Below are 25,772 nucleotides of genomic sequence, written 5' to 3'. Positions count from 1 at the left end.
CTTTTAAGATTCTTGTACACATCTTTTGTTACACCTGTGTACATATTTCTAGGATCCATACCTGAGTGAAATTGCTGAGTCATAATGTATGAGTATTTCTAAGCCTAGCAGAAACTTCCCAAAGGCACTGTTATCTTTTTAAATGCCCATCAATCCTGTATGAGAGATCCAGGGACTTTACATCCTCAGCAGCACTTGGTATTGTCAGACTTTTCAATTTTACTTGGTAGTTAGTGTGTAATGTAGAGTAGAAATAAAAAGAACTTCCTTAGCTTAATAAAGAATTCCTACCAAAAATCTACAGCCAACATTATACTTAATGTTGAAACTTTAGAAGCTCTTTCTTTAATATCAGGAACAATATGAAAGTACTTGTCAACATTGTTTCTATTTAATCTTATACTGGATGTTCTAGTCAGAGTAGTAAAACAAATGAAATAAAATACATAAGCAAAAATATTCAGGAAAATTCTGAAAAGGAAGTCCTGAGGGAGGATCAGTCTTACTGGCTGTTAAAAAATAATAACTAACGCTACAGAAAGTTTTATAGCATAGACCTAAAGCATTAAAATACAAACAGACCAATGACAAATAATATAAAATTAAGGAACAGACCCACATATAGATAAAAAAATGTAGACTATTATAAATGGGACATTTCAAATCAATAGGGAAAGAGGGCTTATTCACCTGTGTAGCTATTATAATAAGCTTGGATCTACACCTCACTTCTTATAACAGAATAAACACAAATAAATTAAATATTTAAATTTGAATTAATAAAAATATAAACCTACTAGAAGAAAGCACAAGATCATTTCTTTAAAAGGGGCCTTTGTAAGCAAGATACAAAATAAAAAATTGATACATTTTATTTCATAATGGTATGACAAAAGCACCAAAATATAGGCAAAAATATTCATAACACATTCACAAACAAAAGGCTAATAAGCCCTTTGTTTACAGGCAAAGAGCTAATTTTCCCAATTTTTAAAGAACTTCTCTCAACTTCCAGGGGAAAAAACAGAGTTTATTTTTTAAAAAATATGATTGAACTGACAAAGTTGAGAAACAAAAAGAAAGTTACAAGACTACTGGAATAACATCAATGTATAAAAATTAATAGCATTTATAAAAAAATAAATTTATCACCAATTCAAAATATGTACATTCACCTTAGACATAACGAAAAGATCTATGAATCAACCTATTAAACAAAACTACAAGATTTTCTCAAGGAAAAAAATATAAAATTATATTAAAAATGTAGAAGACATTATTAATATTTATGCTATAAAAACCAATGAGAAAAGAATGAGAACCCATCAAATAAATGGACAAAGATAGAAACAGGCAAATCAGATTAGAGAAACACAAATGAGTAACAAGCATATGAAAAGATACTCAACCTCACTGGCATTTAGGGAAATACAAATGAAAACAACCATGAGATATCACTTTGCAACTGGCAGAGTGGGATGATTAGGAAGCTGGATAATGCCAAGTATCTATGGGATTTGTAGATACAGAGACTCACATGCACAGCTGCTGAGAGCAGACTAGAGGAATCACTCTGGAAAGTAATCACGCAGTACTTAGCACAGTTAGGTGTATGTATGTCTGATGACCTAGCATTCTCTCTTCTATATATATATGTACCTTACCCATGAGGTGGCATGGACCAGGGAAAATTATAGCAGCACTATTTGTTGTAGTGCAGAGCTAGATGCAGTACAGGGAAGTCCACTAGTTAGAGAAGTATAGCATAGTGGATGCACAGAAGCAAATCAAGGAGCACTCTGTAGTCTTAGACTAGATCTATGATGTAAATAGATCTTAAAAACTGATTGCTGGGTGAAAAAAAAAACAATATGGGATCCATAGTACAATATCATTTGTGTACATTTATAGTATGTGCACACAAAATAAAGATTCATGCTAATATGACCATGTATAAATAAAGAGATATATATTAAGCATATTAGACTAGGGTCCTACAATGAGGATGGGGGGATGGAAATTAAGGTTGGAAATAAAAAGAAATCAATCAATGAAGAATGTGAGGTTTCAAGGATCAATGATGGTGATATGCCAGGAACATAGGCATATGCTAGCTTTTTACAAAACTGTATGTGTGTGTGTGTCTGTGTGTGTGTGTTTCCTAAAATCTTTCATGTTCATTTACTCAGTGACTCCATATCCAGAAATATATTCTAAGGAAATAACTCAAAATAAATAAAAAAGTATCTATCCAAAGAGGTATTGCAGCATCATTTTCAATACTAAACAGTGTAAACAATGCAAATATTTTAACAATAAATACAGTGATTAAATAAGCCATGGCATATCCATTTGATATAATACTTTGCAACCATTAAATTGATGTTTACATGGAGTTTATATTGACATTGGTGATGCTAATAACATATTAATAAGTTAAATGAATGATATAAAATTGTATTTGTGTGGATACAATTAAAATTAAGACATGCTTTGAAAGGTTAATGGAGGAAAATACACATATATGAATAGTGGTTTTATGAATAGTAGAATTATAGACAATTTTTTTCTTTCTTCCTGCATTTTCAAATGTAATTTAATGAATAGCTATTACTTTCAAAAATGTAAGACAAATTATACCAAGAAAAGAAAGCATTGCTCCTAGTTTAAATGCAAATATCCTAAGAAATATAAACAATTATGAACTGTCAGTACGTTTACTAAGTGCAAGGAAACAGAACAAATTATGAAGCCACCTAAGTTCCTGGAGCTGGGAACAGCCAGTGAATGCTGGTTTCTTTAAATAACAGGGTGTTAAACTAAGATGCTTTGACTAAGTCACTGACATAGAAAAATGATGGAATGCTACAGTGAGAGCTAGAAACATCCACAGTAAGATAACAGGAAACTGGTTTTGGTGGGTCTCCTAAGAGCATCCAACTCTAAAATACCGCACGAGACAAAGATCCAACTCTAAAATACCGCACGAGAAAAACACAATGCTTTATTGAAAGTGCCAATCAGGTCAAACATTACCAGCCTTCCTCCACCATCCTTTCTACATCCCACCCCCCCAACCCCTACACACACACACGCTTTAGAGGAGTGGGGTCTAGAGTTATCAACGTAGGTCAAAAAGTGAAGACAAGCAAAGCTGTTTCTATTTGTGAGGGAAGAAAGTCCCAGTGCTTTTAATAAAGTTGTAAATTGGCTTTTTGAAGGGTATAAGCTTTCTAAGAACCACTTGAGATTTTGTTTCTGCAACTTGGAGCACCATAGGACTTTCTGTTACCTAAGAGAGAAGAGAAAAAGTTAATGAACTGGCTTGACCTTATCCAATGACAGGGGAGGAACTACCTTCATGACTAAACATGGGATTTAAAAAAAAAAAAAAACAAGATAGTTTTGATTGCATTACTTCATGCTAGTTACATGTGTATTTCACTGCCTTGGCGATTTGGATTTGGCCATCCTGAGTGTGAACTCCAGAGAAGCTACTGTAAAGATAGGCAAGATCTCATAGCAGTGGTTCTGAAAGTGTGGTCCTGAATCCTGTGGGGTCAGTGAGAGTCTTTTAGAGGGTGCACAAGCTGAAAACCATTTTTACAATTCTACCATTTTGGTTTTTCTACTGTAATTCTTACACAAGTGTTCAAAGGAGTTTGGCAAAGGTTACATGATGTGTTATGTGAGAATAGATTGAATGCAAAGGCAGACATAAGAATCAAGTTGTCCTCTGTTAAGAAAGTCATTAAAAATTTTGCAAAGTATAAAACAATACCACTCTTCTCACTTTTCTTATTGGAAAATATAGTTATTTTTTCTAAAAAGCATCACTATGTAACAGGTAATTGGTTTATGATTTGCTATTTTAAAATGTGTTATTATTTTAAAACGTAGTATTATTTCTATTGTGGCAAATGTTAGTAAATGTAATTTACATAGACAAAAGCTCTTTGGCCTCCCCAATAATTTAAAGGCCCTCAACCAAGAAGGTTGAGAACTGCTGTGCTAATGAAATAGGCAGCATCTCCAAAGGAGAGACAAAATCTATGAGGAACTGATGCCTCTACAGACTGAGGAATACAATATTTATAAAATTTTCCTCCACTTTTAAAAGTCTGAGTAAACACACAAATAAAAATATAATTTTTATAATAAAGAGTCACATGTAAGATCTTCCTCCAATAGACAACAGAGATAAACCTTGCAATAGAGTTTTCGGTTCAAAGGGTGAAGAAGTTAACTGTAAGCATTGGGAAGACCATGAAAAGCAGTGAACATAGAGGAGAATGCAATACTTCTCAGTGAAGGGTAGGAGGAGAATGCCTGGAGAATCCTCTGACCATGGGAACACAGCTATGGGTACTATTTTTAGACTTTCAGTGCAGCTTAGATGCAGTCATTGAATAAAATATTAGGAGGAAGTATTTGCACTTCCTTTAATAGAATAGTGTCATAGTCCATTTGGGTTAAAATACAACAAACGGAGTGACTTATCCACAACAGAAATGTATACCTCACAGTTCTGGAGGCTGGAAATCTGAGATCACAGTGTCAGCATGATCAAGTTCCAGTGAGGGCCCTCTTAATGGTTACAGATTGCGATATTCTCATTGTATCCTCACATGGAGAACAGAAGGAAAAAGCAAGATCTTAAGTGTCTTTTTATAGGGTTACTAATCTAATTCATGAGGGGTCCACCCTCATGACCTAACTACCTCCCAAGGGCCCCATCTCCTAATATCATCACTTTGGGGGTTTGGATTTCAACATATGGAATTGGGGAAGGTACACATATTGAGTCCATAGCAAGTACTTCATATATTTATTTTAAGAAACACCCATTTTCATTGTCCTCAGAGCACCTCCATTTGGATAAAATTGTAGTTGCCCTTTGACTTTTATCAAGAAGTTTTTGAACTACTCCACGTTTGAAATTCTGCTTAGGGAGTTAAAAGATGAGTAAGAGAAGACCCATTCTCTCCTCAGATTTACCACCTAAGTAGAGACAAATAAAACACATTCAAACATTAGGAAACCTGCAATCTCAGTGATAAAAGACAATTCACTTAGTATTTTAACTTAATTCAGCTAATGGCTGCTGATTGCTTTTTATGTACAAAGCATTGTGCGTGGACAGATTTATAGACATTTAATTAACTTCATCCTAACACTATGAGTTAGGGTTCATAGTCTCCTGTTAAAAGGCTGAGGGATAGAGGCTCAGGGCAGTGACTTGTTCAAGATCACACAGCTAGAAAGAAAGAGTTGGATGTGGGATGTATAGCCATGTATTGCTGTGTATTTTTCTTTTCTTTTCTTTTCTTTTTTTTTTTTTTTGAGATGGAGTCTTGCTCTGTTGCCCAGGCTGGAGTGCAATGGCGGGATCTCTGCTCATTGCAACCTCTGTCTCCCAGGTTTAAGTGATTCTCCTACATCAGCCTCCTAAGTAGCTGGGATTACAAGGCACATGCTGCCACATCTGGCTAATTTTTTGTATTTTATTAGAGATGGGGTTTCACTAAGTTGCCCAAGCTGGGTTCGAACTCCTGAGGAGTCAGACAATCCACCCACCTCAGCCTCCCAAAGTGCTGGGATTACAGGTGTGAGCCACTGTGCTTGGCCAGCCATGTTTTTTTCAAATCCAATGTCCTTTCCCATATACCATCTTTCTCCTAGATGATTTACCTAGTGTGTTTTATTTATTTGGGTCTATTTTTATCTCCAGTGAGTTCATGGTTCACAAGGAATAACTAATCTCATGTAGAAATGGATGCCAGATATTTTTTCATGAGAATGGTCATGGGTAACCTGTTTTACTGCAGCATCTCGTGGTAATGCTCTCCTAGCTAAGTTAATCAAGGATCTTTACATGTGTAAATAGGCCCTTCATCCAGATTTGTGCCTGGCCTGACTCATGTCATTACCTTGCTGTTAGGGCTGGTCAGTCACTAAATAGTCATTATTTTGTGCAACTATTACAGGTTTTGCTGGAAAATTTTTAATTAAAATCTCAAATACATTTTTTTATCCAGAATATTTAACTTCTTTTAAGAAATTAAAAGCATGCTATGCATTTATTTTTTTCTTGTTCAACTTATTTTCGAAAGATATTTTTTCCAACACATGGTCAACAGCATATTATTGATGAATAAATGAAAAGTCCTATGAGAATTATCTTGGACCCCTGGTTACCGACACAGACTCCTTGAATATCATCCAACAGATGCACCTCTGTTTCTGAAGTTCAGGATGAAAAACAAAAGAATCTGTAAATTGAGGCTTGGTTCCATTTTGATATTTAGACATGTACTTGAGACTTTCATTCCAGGAGGTTGGACATCAAGTCTAGGGGATTAGTGTGTGTTAAACAATTGGTCCAGAGTTTGAACGGATTTGCCTTTTTGTGTACTCTGATACCTACCTCTCTAAAGTATATCATTTTGAAAAATTAAGAGCTCATCTTCATTAACTGACCGACCACTATTAGAGCATTGATACAAATACTTCCACGTGTTCACTGAAAGCAATCAATTTTTTTTTTTCTGTAAGAAAAAGGTGGAGGGAGACATTTGATTATTCCAGGAAGATCTTGTAACGGACAGAGAGACGTAATATCTTTGGATCAAAACCCCTGAATTTAAGTGCTGGCTCTACTAAATGCAAGATATGTGATAATCGAGCTGGGTGTTTTCCCCTTCCAAGCCTCAGTGTCCCCATTTGTATACTGGGAACAGTAAGACCTGACAGACACAAGGTTGGACATGAGGGCAATTGACTATGTAATCTACACATTTCTGAGCGAATATCAATAATTATTCTGATGATGATGTGGACTTAGTTGCCTCCTTACGTTACTTCATCATTATAAGCAAATATGATATTCAGAACACTCTTGTAAGTAATAAAAGGTTTTTTAAAGGAAACAAAATCATTGTGGCCCTATAAGGTTGGAGACTTAGGATATTATGTAAATATTTGTTACTTAAAATTACTCTGATGGATGAATTCTTCCTCTAAGCAGCCCTTATTAAATTCCAAATGTAATCCTATTGGATGAGTAGAACTACGACATCAGCAATACTCCTTGAGGGTTCTTGTCAATTTGACAGATTTGACGGGCAGATTAATTTATTAAAAGATTCTGTCTAGCATTTTTAAAAGACAAGGGGTTTTTACACTGTAAATGGACTGTTTTCACAGCCTTATTAAAATAAATGCATAAAGTCAGCTGTTTTTCTTTTGAGTTCATTAATATTAAAGAATTGCAGTCCAGTAGTCGACGCTTATATACCTGGATATTTTGGCAAACTTATCAATCTTTGTATATAATCTGGAATTTCTCCTTCTCAAAGTAAATGGGAATTACACACAAAAGAAACATTTTGTTTGTATGATGTGCCGAATTTCATAGAGACATTTACTGTAGTTATTAGAGGCATTTAGAAAGCCAATGCTATGAGCCAAAGGCCATTGGAAACACATGAGAAAATTCGAGATTTCTTTGGACAGGAAGGCTCAGATTTATTTTTCTTCAAAGAAACTCAATTATTTGTATTGAAAGAATACCGTCAAAATTAACAGGTTTTCTGTTTTGTTTTTTCCTTCAGAAGGCCATTTTAAATTAAACACTATATACTTTAAAATTGAAATATTTATATAGATTGTGAGCCAGTACCATTTCTTAGAGTTGTTAATTCTCTTTTAGCAATTGTTGCACCTCAATTATTATTTCTACTTTGGAAAAGGGTCTTGATCCTGAAACATTCTGCACACTGCATCTGATAGTTATCCTCATAGCTCTGAAATCTTGCTTGTTCTTTCTCTTCATAGCTCCCCTAGCTCTTCAGTACTGGCCTGTGACCCCGTCCTCCTGTCTTATCAACTCAGACTGTCTCCTTGGGTGAGGCCATCCTCTCAGGTCATCACTGCTTTGGGTCCAGCCCTACTCTAAGAAGCTCTTGTATTTGCACAGTTACCCATTAAAGAACCTGTCCCAACCCTATGAACTGAATCTTAGGCAACCAATCCATCTATCAATCAAAGACGTTGTCTACAAATATACACTGGGAGGTGAATTAATTGGTAAATTAAATGCTAATAACCTGCTGATTTTGGTAGTTCAACATCAAAAGGACTTCGCTTAAACACATTTAAATTGTACTTCTACAGACTTCAAAGGGCCAAACTCACTCTAAAAATAGTATTTAATATAACAGTGACAGAAGATAGTCTATTATATTTAGATAACAAGAAAATATATTTATCTATATTTCTACCTAATAATAAAATATTAACAAAAATGTGCACTTGTCTTAGAAGCATCATTCAAAACTTCTACGCCAGTCAATGGTTGATTTCTTGAAGCTGATGTATACCTTCAAGTGTTCTTTCCTTTGACCTTCTATGGTGTTTTTAAAAAATTATACCTGGGTAATGACCTATATTCCAGGCTATAATGGATTATAGCTAATAGTGTGCCTGTCTCTTTTGTCCTATCTCATTCTTGAAATCTAGACTATGCTTTGTATCCATGTGAAATTAAAAAAAAATGTTTGCCTTCATTAGGGACCCAACACATGTTTAAGGAGTTTTTCTCCCACTAGGACATTAATTTCAAAATAGAACTTACTGTTCTTGTTGTAGAATAGTTGTTTTTGAATTAAATTAGATTCAGAAAATTAAATCAGCACTGATCGAGGACCTACTATGGACCAGATACTAGTTACTAACCAACCAAAGATCAAAGTGCCAAGACACCTTTCTCAAACTTATTTCAGAAGGCAATCAGGTTCTCATTAACTTAAATAGATTATGTTTGACATAGCTTAGGGGCTGAAACCTGGAGTATTAAATGGATGGCATGATCATTAAATGTTTGGAGAAAGTGCTATACCAGAAGCTCAAATGGGAGAGGATTAATTTGGCCAGTTTTAGCTGTTTGTGTGAGGGGTGTAGTAGGAAAAGGAGAGGCTTCACAGAACAGCTGATAAGTGAACAGGGTTCTCACCAGCGATCAGGATAAGGAGGATTTTTACATGTGCCAAGGAGAGGAGAAGAATGTTCCATACAAATGAAACAGCTTGAGCAAAGGCATACAATTACTAGGCTTTTGGAGAAAGGTAGGTGGTACAGTACAGATGCCTGCTAGTGAGAAGGTACTGTGAAGATCAGTGGGTGAAGCTTCAAAGGTTGAGGGTTGGGGTTGGAGGACGGAGTACGCGACAGGCTGGAGCAGAGTTTGCGTGCTGCCCGGGAGTCTAGATTTTATCTTGAGTTATGGAAAGCCCTTAAAGGCTTTAAGGAAGTAACATGGACAGAAGTAATCTGGGTTTAGAGCATTTGTTTTGTTGGCCTGTAGAGGATGAAGTAACTACCTCTGCTCCCATTTTCTTTTGTAGATCCTGTCTAATAAAAGTATACACAAAGCAGACACACACAAGGGGCACTGATTTCTAAAATCAGAATGGTGAGGCTGCATAATGAAAAATCTCCTCCACTGTCTACTCTGGGAATTGCTCTCAGGGAAAAAGCAATGTTTTACCAGAACTATTTACCTGGAGTTTGAATCCCAAATTAGTAATAATATTTCACTCTAAAGAAGTTCTCTAGAATTTTGACACTTTTTTCTCAACAGGTTATTGTGGTTTAAAATCCCAAATTAAAATAACTTGTCTTAGATACAGGCAACCTTAACCATGTCCAAAACCAGATTAAACTAAATTAAATGCCCAGAGGTGCTAAGAGAATAATAACTCCTTATAAAAGTAAGGGGTGCTCCCCCTAGGAGTTCCAAGGAAAACATTAAATATAGAAGCATATATATTTCATAAGACATTAGTCTGGTTACATTTTCAGAGCTCAATTGCATTTCAAATTATTCTAGCTGTTCAACCAGCCTGGAGATCCAACCGTCAATCAAGAGAGGCTGTTTTTCTTTCTGCGCCCCCTACTGGCAAGTCAGGCAAGGTGATTTTTTTTTTTTAATTTTTTTTTTTCTTCCATACATGCTGTAGGTGAATTTGCTTAGTAAGATTGGGAGAGATTTTCCTTTCCAAAAGGGAAACAGTACTTGGGTTTTCAGTAGACTCTTTTTTCACTGACTGAACATCTCTGGCATTCTAGAGACCATTCACTAAAGTGGTCTATTTAGGAAATGTCTGGTCTCATCTTTAATTCTTGCAAATCAAACCTCAGACACCTTCAAAATTTGCAACACCCAAAGCTATCTCACCTGGGCGGAAATTAAATTGCCAAGAGGAGAAAAATCTGTATTTCCATAGTAATGAAACTCATAAAGTGCATTCAAGAAGAAATGCTTTCACCAGTATACCCAGGGCGGAGAAACATTTTAAACTCTGTATAGCTAATCTCCCATCACTTGCAGTGTAATATACCGCAATGAAGGTTCACATCATTCCAGCTTGTTTTCTAAACAGAAACTACATTTCTACTGTATGGCTCTTAAGGAGAATCCGGTATAGGTTGATATGCACTTTTAGCCCCTTCCTACCATGGTTCACCTCCGAGAGAGATGCTGGCAGTATTCATCACATACTTACAGAGAAGTCAATTCTTCTTCCTCCCCCAGTTCCTCCACTGATTGAATAGACTCTAATTTAGCACCTACTGCAAGTGCGAGACTTTTCAGCAGCAAAAATGAGCAAGTCACAGAGCCTTCCCCAATAGACCTAGGAAGAGACAGACGTAAATGGTATTTGTAGTTGGAGAGAGAGTCTGGGAGTGCTAACAAACTACAGTGGGAACTATAAAAGAAAATGAGTAAAGCCACCTGAGGGGCTAGCATGGAGCTCGCCTTAAAGCATAGTTGAATAAGAGTTTGCTGTTCAGGAATTTAGAATGCTAATCAGATAAAGGGGACAACAAAGAAAGTCATAGAAGTGTGAATGAAAACTACATGTTCTACAAAAAGTTTTACATGGCCTGAGTGTAAGCTGAGGGTTGAAGAAAATGCAAGTGGGCGAAGATAGGGGTCAGACCATGGAAGACGCTGACTGCCCCACTAAGGAGCTCAGCCTTTATTTGTGAGTGATGGTTCTGTGGTTAGAAACATTACTATGGCCATAGGTGTTTGGATGGAGAAGCTAGAGGGGTAGAGACAGGAGAGGAATCTATAGAAATAGCCAGGTGTAAAGTGATGATCCAGAATGGGATAAATAGCAGGTGGGATGAAAAACAGTAGCATACAATATTCCTAACTATATCTAGGAATGCATTCATCATATCCCCAGGTAAAGGATGGTGTCTCCTATAAAATAGAATCAAGAGAGTACAAGAATAGAGACACATTAAACACCTTCCCACCCCAACCCATGCATACACACAACCAACTCTCTCTCAATGATCATGGGGGCTGTGAACCCTTCTCAGGCTTCTCCTGCACTATGTGGTCATTTCTGGGCCTGAATCTGACTTGGGCCTAAACAGACACATGAAAAATCATCAGTGCCATGGGTAGGGGAGGTGTCCTTAGTTTGCCAGCTCCAAAAAGTCAGGGGTCTCTATTGTTTCGTAGAGATGGTAAAGTTATCCTTGAGTAGGATTGCCAGATAATATACTGGACATGCAGTTACATTTGAATTTCAGATAAACAGATAATGTTTAGTACAAACGACCTAAATATTGTAGGAAACATATTTATCCTAAAACAATAATTCTAAAATCAGTAATAATTTATCTGAAATTCAAATGTAACTGAGCATCCTGTATCTTTATTTGCTAAATCTGGCAACCCTACCTTTGAGCCTTGCCTCCTTCTAGCTCAGACCCCTTGGTCAGACACTTGCACTGAGAAGCAAATAGGAATAAGTAAAGTGTATGCTATTGCTGAAAGATGTTTTACAAAGTCATCATGGGTATATCTCCCTAGATGTGCTCATCCCCTTGCAAAATCTGAAATCTCTAGTGGACTTGGAAGTGAGCAAAGAACTGGTATGTCATAGGATTGTCAGGGGAAAATGACTTAATATAGAATAATAACTTATTTACTAAAGCAAATGTCAGAGTTCTTATAATAAAGAAGCTCTCAAATACAACGTTAATGTCTATATCACACATTGATGGCAAGAATTTTCTTAGGATACATATAAGCAATAGTCTTATATGATCTTTTTCAATGTTTTGAAACATTAAATGATGCTCAAAGTAACTTTTGAAGCATTTACTTTGCACTTGAAATTTAGGACATTGACTGTATTCATACCTAGTATTTCATAAACATCTATCCTTTGGACAAAATTAAGTTCTGAACTTATGTTCACATTAAGAATTGGTTTATAAAAGCCAAGGGCATAGCAATTATTATAATATTTAAAATATATAAATGAGTAATGATTATTTAGAAAACACCCATGACCAAACTCCATCAAATCTAATTTTCCCAGAGTTAGGTGTACATCTAGGAAGTCTATTCCTACATACCAAAGAAAATTTTTAGCAAGAGCTACAATAAGCTTCCTTCTGAAGGAATAATCTTATGATTTCATGTGAGAAAAAAATCTCTGCTTGAGGTGAATGAGAGACGAACTTGAGAAAGTTATAGTCAGAACTGTTAGTTTTCTTTTCCCTTTCTGACTGAATGACAAGAGAACATTTTCTACCTTTCCTGGATTCTTTGATAGTTTGTTTTCTCTGCTAGAAGCAAATCAAATATTCCAAATACCCTTGAGCTGAAATTAGCCTTAAGCCCCATAAGGTGTATTTCCATGGGCCTTTTGAGGTGGAAAGACCCTGCAAATTTTAGTTAGAGAAATTTATTTAGGCTCGTCCTTGCAGGCAAGCCAAGTGATAGGCTTTCTGGATTTCCTGGTAACTAAGAATCAGTGAGAAACACCTGTACTAGACAGCTACCATAGTCTTACATTTATGGAGTAGCACTGTGTGCTTTGTTCTATCAGCCATCAAAAAGAATGATAAAAGTCCACAACATAGGAACTTCCTCTAAGTGTTCTTCCAAAAATACAGTAATTACAAGTAGTGTCATCGTCAGTGACAACGGCAAGGAAGACTATGGTTTTTTTTTTTTTTTCCAGTTATTCAAATCCTTAAACCTCTTCTATTTAGAGTTCAAACGAGGTAAAAATACAAGCTCAAAGGTAAACTTTGAATTATGAAATAATGGGATTTAAAAAATTACTAAATGATTGAAAGATAGAATCCTAGCTTTTCTTGTCTTCAGTTAGAAGGGAGAACAGGTGTCCCCTGTTGAAAAGCTTATTCGCTCATTATATCGTCTCGTAACCTCCCCACTTTATCTTGCTGCTTCTTTTTCAATTACCTCCTAATATTTACAGCTTTCCTTTGAATTGTTTCTTTTTAGTTAGAGAAATCAGGAACATATTCTTCCAGAAATGAGAATAAAACTAATTGCACAACTCTCACATTTTCTTTTTGTTTATTGTTAACTTTAAGCATAGCTGCTTGCTGCCCAGTTATACATTAGCTATGTGACCGCCAGGGCTTTTTCCTCCTATTGCTGTATATCTCAAGTCACTCTCCATTTCATTTTTAAGTAGTCTGTGTGTGTGTGTGTGTGTGTGTGTGTGTGTGTGAATGAAACAACTGCTAGCTATAGACAGAAATGTATGTGTACACAGATTATATATATGTGTATATATGTATATGTGTGTATTTACAACTATGTAAATATACATGTATGTATATGTATACATATATATGTATATTATATGAATAGCTAGTGATTTTCAAAAAATATACATTGACTCAAGTGTTAGATAACTATTCTGTAAATACAGTTTTTAATGTTTCAAGAAACCCAAAAGCCTGTCTTTTACCTACAGACCCTTTGTGCATGTGGCAAATCACCTCTAAAAGGCAAAAACTAACTGGAATCTCTTCATTTGTTCAAAAACAAAAAGCTTTAAAGATATGCCTATGAATAAAAGAAAATTAGGTTGGTATATTATGATTGTGCAATTGTTATAAATTTCATTGAAATTTGACCCTGTTCCACTTAGATGACTAAGACATTTAACTCTTAGGGATGTTGAAAGTGCACCACAAAACGTAAGTGATCAATAAAGTGTTGTTTGAAGACTTTTAGTATATACTGCTTATTTGGGTAATTCATTGTTTTGTAAATACCAATAGCATATGTTTCCAAGAAAAATAAAATAGCCATGTTCCAACAAAAGTGTTCACCACAGAAAAATTATACATAGGGGAAGGTAAACACAAAAGTTAAAAAAATATCAAGTAAAGCATACAGCTGCCTATGTGCTTGATGTTCTAATCTAGCACAATTCTTTCCTAACTCTAATACATATTATTTTAATAAAATACTGTCATGACAGCAGCTTACATTTTTAAATATTGAGGAACACTTTATATCGATTTAACTCATACTTTTAAAAATGTAATGTATGTAAATTCTATAACTTTTTTTTTTTTTTTTAATAGAAAGAAGGAATGTACTTTGAGAATAACAGCATTTCAGGACTGGTTTTGTTTAAAGCATATCCAGCCCTCCTCCTTATTTTATTTTATTTTTGGTTTAAATAAAAGTGGAGCAAAGCACTCTTTGAAGTAAAAGTACCTATCTTTTCTTTTCTTTTTCTTTTTTTTTTAATCATAGTTTGGTTTTACTACCTAAAAGTGGAGAAAAGATTCAGTATAAAGATAGCTTTCCTCTACACCGGAGCAGGCTCAACAGAACCCATCCCCAGCTTAGCCACACCCAACATCATGGAAATTACTAGGAAGCTGCGGTCTCTAGAGGACAACTAATGCCAAAACTAAATTCCTAACACCATTAAAGTGTTTAGGAAACTTCTGGGCTAATTTCTACAACTCTGGTAAAATACAGAATGATTACATTCACTCACAATAAAAATCAAGTGTGCCCATGCCATCTGCCATGGGAAATTTCACCATCTTGGTTTCACTCACATTGTCAACACATACACCTTTTTCAGGATAAAGCCATTAGGTAATATCTTGACCATATCCTCTGCATGATGACTATTACTCAAATTTTTCTGCCATAGGTTACCTTATTAACACTGAACAAAGAGATAATAAATGATTATTTCAACAGGAATATGAGAAACCTAGCAAACCTTTCAAGTTTCTTCTGTAACTATTGTTTTATTATTGCGTGTTTGTAGAGGTATTATCATGAACCCGATCCTTTTATAGGCCAATATCGTAACGAATGCTACTAACTACCCAACTCATTTTTACTGCCAGTCTAGCCTCAGCAAGTATAAAGCTGGCAAGCCATTCCTCTATGAGAGTGACCTCTTAGTGAGAGAGAAATCTACGTACCATCAGAGGAAATAAATCTTAGTATTAGGTGTGATGGAGACTAATTCATTTCTTTTGATGAAGTCCCACCCTTGAGTGACTTTGAGGGGGAAGACAAAATGTCAAGAAGGAGTCCTGCAGGAACAAGTGCTTAAGATGGTGTTTAATACAGCAGGGAGCCAAGATACAGTAGTAGGACACAGTAAGGAATGTGGAGTGTGTAGATACAATAAAGAATTTCGTTTTATGATCTGCCACCTGTTATTTGAAAGAGGAATAAGTTAGGGAAATAAATGACTCTCAGTTATTTATACATGCAAGGGTAAGTTAGTTATTACAAAAGTTTTGCTGTTGTTTGTGCTAAAAGAAAAGCATATGCATTTAAACATTTTTTAAAAAATAAATCACTCAATAGGCTTAAGAAAAATACTTTAGTTCATATTTCATTGATCTGACCTTTTGATTTAAGATCAGGGAATGAATCCAGGATGAAAACCAAAGAAAAAAAGAAAGAAAAAAAATAGAAGTGAATCATTTACCATGAAAAAGGCATTTTCAGTCTCAGCTAACCTCAACTAGTTTTTATTGCATTATTTTTGAAATGCCAGGAAACTGGCTTTGGTCGTAATACTTTCTGTCCAACCAAATCACAGCTGTTAATGTGCAATTGCTTGCAACAATTAGCTAAACAGCATTATTTGACAAATTCCCTTGAAAGAGACCTAAATGCTATAAGCGTCTAACACATTGAATCAAGTAACTATCAGTTAGGCTGGGGCTGCAGCAGGAGGAGAGAAGTTTATAATCCTTGTCCAAGGAAGGGGTTTCACACCCAGCCTTCAGTTTTTGAAAAACACACATTTGTCCTGATCCTACTAGTTCTTCCCTGTTTTCAGCAAGAACTGAACTGTAGAACTGGCTAAAGAGGAGGGGGAAAAGCCACCAACTCTAGATTCAGTTTTAAGGAGATCAGGAGGAGAAGAAGAAAAATAGAAATGCAAATGTGAAATGGTAATGAGGTACAACATGGAGAAAAGAAACACCATAGAACCTGCTAGCAATTTCCACCAAAGCAGTGAACCCCTTAACTGACAGAAATTCAGTACAATATACACATTCATTAACAACTCCACCATTACTAGGGCTGCTGTTTAAAGCCAAAAAACTAACTACAATAGTCAAAAACAGAATTCTTATAATATTTGAGAAAAATAGAGTGAAAAGGCAATGTTAGCTAAGCTCTTAGCTACATCCACTCTTAATGGCCCCCAGTATTTAAACTATCATGGATTAAAGCCATGAAAATAAAAATTTCAATTTGAAATTTTATTAGCATGTTGCTAAAATGGTCAATAAAAACATCAACACGATAGGCTTTGTTGACATAGTTGGAAAACTGCTCTCTCATTTTTTAAACTTTATTTCCACTCCCCCACCTTCAAAGATTTCTATTTAGGAAAAACCAAACTAAATATACTGGCTATGGTGTTGTAATAATGCTGGTTTCTGGAATGGTGCCATGTCCTCCCCCTCCCTCTCCTCCAACTCCTTTAAAAATATGACTATTTTTGAAATACAGCCCGAGGAGGGAGCAATCAAGGGTTCAGAACAATAAGCGCCCATCACACATTCAAGTTCCCAGACACCAGGTGAACGAGCGAGCTCCTTGTCGGGGGCGGGGCCGGCCGTCCTCACCGAATTCGCTGCGCCATCTTCCTCCCGGGACCCGGCCGGCTTCCCTTCGGCCAGCGAGGGAGACTCGCAGGCAAAGGCGGGTGGGGGTGGCGTTCGCTTCCCTCGGTGGAAAGAACGGGAGGCGAACACCGTCTGGCTTAGCCCGCAGCCTGGAACACAATGTCAGGAGACCTGGGGCTGGAGAGCTGGAGAAGTCCCGGGCAGCCTCAGGATAACCCGGAATCCCCAAGTGCTGTCTTGGGGAATTATTATTCCCAAGTGCACGAGGGACAGTCTCGATTTCTTGGAAATCCTGCCATCTGGGGACGCATCCACAGAGGAGCTGAACTGTGCCCTGAAAAGACCAATTCTCGCCTCCGACCGGTCTGTGCGCGCGCTCGGGGCGGTGATGGTGGCTTTTGAGAAAAGGGTCGTTTCCCGGTCGGGTCACGATCACTGACCATGGACTCTCGGGGGAGGCCACGTCCTTTCTCCCCTCAGCCCCTTCCCCTTTCCCGGTTCACATCTTAAGGGGAAAGCGCACGCCGGGTCTCCCAGCACCGTCCCCACCCTTTCAGCTGCGCCCTTTCGGCCCCGGGGCAGTTCCTGAGACTTCCTGCCGCCGGCCGGGGGGTGCGGAGGTGCAGCCCGGGCCTGGGCCACTGGCGGTGGGCGCGCGAGGGGACTGGGGTTGAAAGCCGCCGGCCGCGAAATCCGGGTGCGGGGACGGGTGCAGGAACGGGTGCGGGACGCGGGGAGGCGGCGGGGCCGGCAGCCCCTCGGCGGCTACTCCTTGTCGTCCACGAGGTCGGCGAGCTCCTGGAGCACGCGCAGGCGGCCGCTGGCGTCGATGCGGCGCTTCTCGCGGATGAGGTCTTCCAGGCTGTGAAACCTGGCGGTGTGGACCTTGTTCTCCCCCAGGTGCACCTTGAGATAGTACTGCTGCTGCGGGGGCTGCGCGGCGGCCGGCACCTCCCCTCCCGCCTTGAACTCCCGCTTGCCGAAGCGGCACCAGGCGGCGAAGCTCTCAGAGTTCGTCCAGCAGATCTCCTCGCTCTTGAGGCCCAGGTGGCCGCAGGCGTTCTGCACCACCAGCTCGGCCACCAGCGGGCGGTAGCGGTACCAGCTATTCACCACCCGGCCCACGTTGGCCGCGCCCGCCTCGTACAGGCTGTCCTGGCGGATCTCGCCTTGGTGCAGGTGGATGATCTGCCCGCCGCCCACGTAGACGGCCCAGTGCGGGGCGGGCGCGGGCGGCTCCGGCGCGGGCTGCAGCCACAGCAGCTCCAGCAGGTCGCCTGGTTCGCAGAGCGCGGGCAGCGCGGTGACCGCGTAGACGCTCAGGTCCGCGCCCTGCGGGCCGCCGCTCACTTTGGAAAAGATGCATTCCTGGCCCCGAAAGGCGGAAAACTGAGTCTCGTTGAGGAGCAGCTGGTGCAGCAGGTGGTGGTGGTGGCGGCTGGGGCTCTCCGGGCAGGGGGTACAACCCGGGGGGGCCTTCACGCCAAACTTGTCGGGCTGCCCGCGTTCGTCCAGGTCTTCCTCATCATCCGAGAAGAAGTAGGCGACCCCGACCCGCAGTTCGTCCTTCTCAATCCCCGACGGGTCCCCTGTGGGCAACTCGCTGTAGTTGAGGTGGGTGATGCGGTCCAGTTGGTTGCCCATCAATGAGGCGGCGAGGCGAGGGCCAGGAGCGGGGATCTGCGGAGCACAGAGAGGCAGAGACACCGTCAGAGTCGGGGCTGTCCCTTTCGGTGTCCCTCCCCAAGACGTGAGTGCCCCTGGGACCTGCCGGCTCACTTATGTGCTCTCACCAGAGTCACCCTTTCCAGCCGAGTCCCCCGTGCTTCCCCGCGGGTAGGAGGGGCGGAGAAGCCGCCACCGTTCCAGAAGGCGACAGCGAGAGCAGACGCCACCGCACAGCCTCCGACCCCTTCCGGGAACCCGGTCCAACTCCCAGAAGAAAACATCCAGGCTGGCTCGAGAGGTTACGGGGTCCCCGTGGGGAGGAGAGCGCTGGCTGTGGCAGCGTGGGAGACGGACACCCGGGAAGGACGGAGGGGTGGGCTAAGAGGGAGAAGGGAGCCTAAGGCCCGTGAGCTGGGAGCAAGCTGAGCTCCCATGTCTCCAGCCCACCTCCCAGTTTCGCACTAGGTTGCCTTCCTCCCCTTACAGCGGCTCGCACAATGACAATAGGACACAATCTCAGGCATTCACTTGACACCAGCAACATTTTGGACACTTGGGAGTCCAGACACTGGCAGGCTGGTGTACTGGTGTATAATGTCACATACACCCACAATGACAAACCTTCGCGACGACACACTGGCACACTGAGACCCCACACATTCGTGCACCATTTCAGCCCCACGCTTGCACGCTCGCCAATGCACGTATGCCCAAGCACCCGGGCACACCTGCCCTCCCAGGCAGGTGCACTCTGCCCCTTACTTCTCTTGCCTTGTCCCCAGCAGAGCCAATCGGACTGCGCCAGGGCGAGGCTGCTCTGTCTAAAATAACCTAACAAAGAGGCAGGGGAGGATGAAGAAAGCCAGTGCAGTGTATGTGTGTGGGTGTGGGTGGGAGCGTGTGTGTGTAGAGGGGTCCACTTTCAGCTCAAAGACCCCCTCCCTCCAACCCAGCACAGGATCCAAACAATCGGACGAAGAAAAACCGTTTCCAAGGCAAAGAAAGCCGCTTCTCCCTACCCGTGATTTCCCTGCTCCCGAAACCCCAAACTCCTTTAAAGTCTCCTGGTCCCCATGGGTGCTGCGGAGGCGGCGGTGGCGAGTGAGTCCTGGGCTGCCCTTGGGGCTGTGGCTCCGCACTGCCCCGCGCCGAACCGTGCGGTGCGGCGCCCGTGCGCCTCCGGGTCTGCGCTGGCCGGGGCGCCTGCTCCCCCTGGACAGTCCCGGCTCGGCTTTGCTTTCCCACAGCCGCGCCGACGACTCTAAGTAGCCGGAGCAGCCGGTTCCAGGGCCCGCCCCAGGACGCGCTCATTGGTTGGGGCGGGTGCCCGAGCCCTGTCAATCTCCACCGGCGTGGGAGGGGCGCAGGGGCGGGCCTGCAGTGCGCTCGGCTGCGCTCCGCCCCGCCCCGTCCCCCGCACACCCGACCGCGCGCTGCCCGCGGGAGCGGAGGTGTGCGCACCGGAGCGGGGCGCGGCGCTTTTTGCAAGGCGTTGCTGCCTGCTGGCGCCCGTGGCCCCCAACTTGTCCGAGCCGATTGTGACCGAGAACACAGTCCGGCCGCGTTCCGTGTTCCAGGAAGACAGACTCCTCCGGCGGCGAAGCTAAGTCTGGGTGTGGAGGAGAAACCCCAGTGCACCCCAGCTTGGCCCAGGCACTGCGAGCGGTCCGGGGTGGGCAGCAACATTGTCCCAGGCGGGCGCTGGGATCCCCCAAGAGCCTTGGCTCCCGATGGCCCTAGGATCGAAGACCCTTTTCCTGCTCCAGACGTCTTTGAAATTGCGCCTGTGACTGTTGGCTCCTCTTCTCTAACTGGAGTGAGGCTGTTGACCCTGAGCTGGTGCCCTGTTTAAAATCGGATGCCCGGTGTCAAATGCGATCCAAAAGCCTGAGCTTTGGCCGATCCCTTCCCTGGCTGTGCCTGTGATATTGGCCTCTGGTTTTCTGAGTATGAGAGGAGTACTTCACAACTCACTTGTGTTGAGTTCATATATGCAAGCAGAGAGTAGGACATAAAAGTATTTAACAAGCCCCAGGATTGGGATTGCTAAGCAAGTTTTGTTTAGTTTTTGTGGGAAAGGGAGTGTCGAGCAGTAGTTAATGATTACATTTCTGGATGGAAAGTTAATGAATGAATGTGTTCTAATTTCATGTATACAACATTCTAGACCAACATTTTCAAAAGTTTCTAACTTTAAGCCTCCAAGAATTCTTAGACATCTGGTTCTGGTCCCAACGCTACTTATCTTTAAGACTGGGCTCCAGCAGCTTTTCTATGAAGCCTCTTTTCTTTCTCAATGGGGAATTTGATGTTTCCTATTTGTGCCCCCTGCCTCTTCCCTATAAAATGAATTCCTTGAGAATAGGTTTGCATTCTGCACAACTTTGTAATCTGGGCCTCTTACCCAATGCTAGGCATGCAGCGGGTTCCATTGGTAATAGTAAAAATGAAAACAGCCTGTATTGACCACTTACACGTGGCCAGGCACTTAAGGGTAAATTAAGTAGACAATTTAATCATTATTCCTCTGTAGGGTACTCACTAATATCCAAATTGTAGCAAACAAGGAGACAAAAGCTCCAGTGCTAGTGCCAGCAATCCATCCAAGGCCTATGGGATTCCAGATCCAGGCCTTCACTAGGTTATACTGTTTATTGAATGAAATCTTGTTTCATAAAATGAGAAAATTGGTGTTCCAGAGAAGTTAGCTGATTGGCTCAAGGTTACATGGAGACTGATGCATATTGCAAACCCCTTTTTCTCTTTGCCAGACTTTTCTGCTTGAAGAGCTTCAAACTGCCAAGCCTCCAGTTTATGTTTGCTTTCTGAAGGTCTCTGTATACCCTCACAGCTTCCAAATGTAGTGATTTATCAAATTAGATGCTAAAATATTGCTAGGAAAAAGGACTTTAAAATGACCATCTGTATGCATTTGATGTACCTAAATCTTTTCAGAAATTTGGCTATTGTCCATGTGCCCATTATTAGAAAACAAGTTGTCATTCATGGAACTGACCACAGGTTGTGATGGCCTTTTTTATACTTGTCATAAGTAATAACTCATTTTGGCCCTGAAGTCAGGAGAATGGAACAAGTGACTTTAGAGATCAAGAAGTGAGTTGTTGGTCTTGTTATAAACTGGACTCAGAGCTGTCTAGGATGAGGGTATCTGAAGAGTTCATTATTGATGTCTGAGAATAATAACTCTTTGAAAGCAACTCAGCATTTGAATAACTTAAAAAAAAGTCCTTCCTCCATCCCCAAGATCAAACCTCGTGCACAAACATTTACAACCCTTTTGCTGTGTTCTGCCCTACCTGTTCTATTTCGTTCCGCTCCAGACTACAGAGTAAGCAGGTAGTTCCTCTTTGTTTAGTATTCCAATACTATACAAATTAATTAAAATATAAGATTAAATATATTATTTATATTTTGAACCATAATTAAAATATAATATTGTCAGTAATTGGAGATATAGTGCCTAAAGTTTAAATTTTTTTTCCTTTTTCTTTCCTCCCATTCCCCCTGCTAGGCTAAAAGGCTAACTACTTTTGTAATCACATGGGAGAAAAAATGCCCTGGAGTCCCCTTGAAACATAAGGCAGGGAACACATTGCCTGTGAGGCTTGAAATACAGGGAGCTAAAGGTAAACTAAAGAAAGTACATCTGCACTTTGTCGTCTTTTGGCAATTACCGGATAATAAAGAAATATACCAATCAAATAATGGATGCTGATTGTAGAAAATGTGTTCTGTTCACAAAATATTGTTTTCAAATAGTTTTATTTGACTTTTATTTTTTCCTCCACCCGGACTGCTTTTACAATGAGAAGATACAGTGCTATCAAAAGCAGAATATAATTGTCCAAACCACAAACTCTGAAAGCCAACTAATTTAAACTCTTTTTCAACATTTATTGCTGGGTAACCTCGAGTCAGTTATTTAACCTCTGTGGGCATCAAGAAACTTCCTTACCTGTAAAAAAGAGATAATAATTGTGGCTACCTCACTGAATTGTTGTGAGTTTATACATGTAAGCATAGTGTCTGACACAGAGTGAGCTTTCAATCAAGGCTACCTTATTATTATTCTTGGTGGAAGAGAGACGATCTCATACCCTACTTGTTTATGACAGCTGTGCAGTTCTCTTTCTCCTTTGCCCCAGGAAAAAGGTAGCTATTGATGGAATGTCCAAGGCTTTCCCTGACTGGGGTGTAGGACTGCTTCTGTGTTAAGGTGGTGAGAGCCCTGCCTAGCCTTCAAATACTCTGAGACCTAAAGCTCTCTGTAGATTTCAGCGTGTGAGCCCTTGGGCTGATGACGTGGTGGTGGGGAGTGGGGTGGGGGTTCCCTGAAGGAGTTTTAATAGTTTCAAATGAATGTTTCCTGGTGTGAGGAATTTGCGTGGGAAAAAGTTACGAGGGAGTGATTAGGAGTCACTCAAATGTATGTGATCTTTTCTGCTGGTGCCATCTGGTGTATTACCATTTTTCTCTTTTCTTTTTCGTTGCTTCTTTGGCACTATATGAAAAGCTTTTCTTCAAATTTGACTGAACAGGTCCTTGGCTCAAACTGTCATCTTTTAAAATTGGCCCTGGAGTAAGGGTTCAGAAAAATTATATGCTGCACTTTATCCTTTAGTGAAATAAACTGTTCCATCTCCTGTGCTTGACTGCCTTAGGCAGTTTACGTACTCATCCTGATCCGAGCTAAAGAGTACTCTGTATCCATCTGGATTAGAGGTAGTGATACGGCTTTACCAATCCCATTTCCCTTCCTTCTGGGCACCCAGCTAAATGACAAATCGCAGTATCCCTGCAGTCATTTGCCCTGGGCCCTGTGATTGAGTCCTGGCAAACGGAATGTGGGTGGAAGTAGAGTAAGCCACTCTCAGGTGCCGCTCCTGAAACTGAAACCATTAACACCATCTTCTAGAACTTTCTTTTGTCATTTGGCCATCTGTAGAGGATTCATGGTAGGACTCCTAGGATCTAATAGATGGACGAGCCACTAGATGAAAGAAGGCCAGGACTCCCGAGTGACTGTGTAGAGCTGATAATTTCCCCTCCCAAGAAAACTGCATTGGACTGTGAAGAAATAAATCTTGGGTTAAGCCACTTCAAACTTGTGTGGTTATTTATTATAGCAGTTAGCCTGTACTGATTGATATACTCTCCTTCATTTTAGACCTATCTCAGAACAATAAAAATAAAAATCCCCCCCCCCGCAACACACACACACACACACACACACACACCCCTCCTTCTCTCTTTGTATCTGTTCTCACTCTCAGGGCTAACTTGCCTGGAATCCCTGCAGCATTTCAGCATGTTCATATCACCTAGAATTTAAATAAGTCACTAATGAACACATCTGTCCCCTCTAGGTCCTACCCCGTATCTCCCTGCTATTCTAGAAATTTTTACAGCTTCAATGTGGCTAACTTACCCAACTCTCTAAACATCTTACCTGCTTTCTACTTTTATAGACCACAAAAATGGCCTGGGAACCCCCTCCTGGTTAGCTCCTTGCAGCTGGTATCCTGTTTCCCTTAACCTGCATGCAGGTATTGACACTCTATCAATTTCTTCTTCAGTGCCCTCTTCCAAGTTTGGCTTCCACATTTCCACGTTTTCTAAGTTTCTTGCTATAACTGTGTTCATATTCAAGTGTCTTTCGTGGCTTCTTATCATTGAACAATTAAATACTCATGAATACTCCCTGGGCGAAACTTTTAGCACTAATTGGTTTAATATATTTTTATGTGTATTATACAAAGATATCGTCACCTGCATTCATTTTTCTCTGTGTCTTCGTCAGATCTTTGGAGAATGCACGCCTTTTGTGTGGGTCCACTTCCCCTTATCAGTGACGGTTGAGCTTTCCTGGATAAGCATGGGTCACTATTACACACTGCTAGCTCTTCCTTTTTTCTGGAATGTCTTTCCCTGCCTGTCTGATCTAACCTCCACTCAAAATTCATAACCCCTCCAAGTGTCAGCCCCTCCAATCTATCTGTCCCCTCAGCCCACTCTAATTGAAACCCTCCTTTATGCTTCCATGGCACCATATATTGGACACAAGATGTGTCAGAAACGTGTCAAAACACTTATCAAATTGAGCTGGCATCATGGGTTGACTTTCCTCTTGTTCCCTATTAATAGACTAAGGAATATTTGAGGAAAAGCCCAAAATCTAGTTCAAGTCTGTATTCCCTTTGCCAAGCATAGGGTTTGGTGCAGTGCACACTCAAAAGATACACCTTGCCTGACTCAATGTGCACGTGAATAATGGAATGTTTTATTTAGTGAGCTGTCAGTATTTGTGTTTGTTTCAGTTATCACTAATTTGAGCACTTCAATGCCTAACATGTATTAAATTAGACAATGTGTGGGAAGGTGTGCTGTGTGATGCATAGTGTTGGGTTTCCAAATGATCCTCTAGCATCATCAGGGAACCTGATAAAAATGCAGATTCCCAGGCTCTATCCCCAAGCTACTGAAACTTAGTCTCAGGATTGACTCTAGGAAATTTGCATTTTGAACATTCTTTCCAGGCATTTTGGATGCAGTATGGTAATTACAAGTCAAATGCTACTCAAATGTGAAAAAATAAAATATTCTTAAGTACAAGGACAGCCCCTGAGGAGTAGGCACTTAATACATACTTGGAGTTTCATTCTCCAGACATCCTCTGGTTCATTTCAACAGCACTGAGACTCATTTTAGACTTGCTCATACTAAGCTGGTAAATAAAGGTATCAGTTTGCATTGTGAAGTCAAGTGGCTTGTTTAAAAGTCATATTGCAGGTGTATGGTAGAACTCAGGCTTTATCTTTTTTTCTCCTTGCTCAAACTCCTGTGCCCCGACCCACCGTACTCATAGGCTGTGGTTAGAGCAGAAAACAGGAAACGTAAACAGGAAAACTTTCTGGTCTTCGATGTCAAATTCCTTTTTAGGCTACTGACTGACTGATGATGAAAGCATTGTTTCTGTCTCTGCAAAGAGTAACTTGTATGCTCTTTGCGTTGCTTCTGGATTGCTCTATCAGTGGCTTTGCTGGCCCCATCCTGGCAAAGACATGTCTGTCAACCTGGGCTCTGAATGCAACCTGTTTTTT

The 25,772-nt window shown here is 40.7% G+C and overlaps 2 protein-coding genes across 2 annotated transcripts; both read right to left on the bottom strand.

Moving 5' to 3' along the window:
- Nucleotides 1-48: 48 nt before the first annotated feature.
- Nucleotides 49-17,426, bottom strand: LOC105707781 (uncharacterized). The gene is given in 3 exon segments (XM_012438826.2): nt 49-3,292; nt 16,984-17,357; nt 17,359-17,426. Coding segments are annotated over 3 exon segments (501 nt in total). The 3' UTR covers nt 49-3,233.
- On the bottom strand, nt 13,401-19,891 carry LRATD1 (LRAT domain containing 1). Its single transcript, XM_012438825.3, has 2 exons — nt 19,671-19,891; nt 13,401-18,663 (listed from the first exon to the last, which is right to left on the bottom strand). The coding sequence occupies exon 2, from the start codon at nt 18,625-18,627 to the stop codon at nt 17,749-17,751; it is 879 nt and encodes a 292-aa protein (XP_012294248.1). The 5' UTR covers nt 18,628-18,663; nt 19,671-19,891; the 3' UTR covers nt 13,401-17,748.
- Between the last annotated feature and the right edge of the window lie 5,881 nt (nt 19,892-25,772).

The sequence above is a fragment of the Aotus nancymaae genome, unplaced genomic scaffold, assembly GCF_030222135.1.
Source record: "Aotus nancymaae isolate 86718 unplaced genomic scaffold, 86718_ANA_hifiasm-v0.15.2.pri h1tg000057l, whole genome shotgun sequence".
Lineage (NCBI taxonomy): Eukaryota > Metazoa > Chordata > Mammalia > Primates > Aotidae > Aotus > Aotus nancymaae.
The sequence above is the reverse complement of the archived record's forward strand: the minus strand, read 5'-3'. Positions and strand labels throughout refer to the sequence as shown.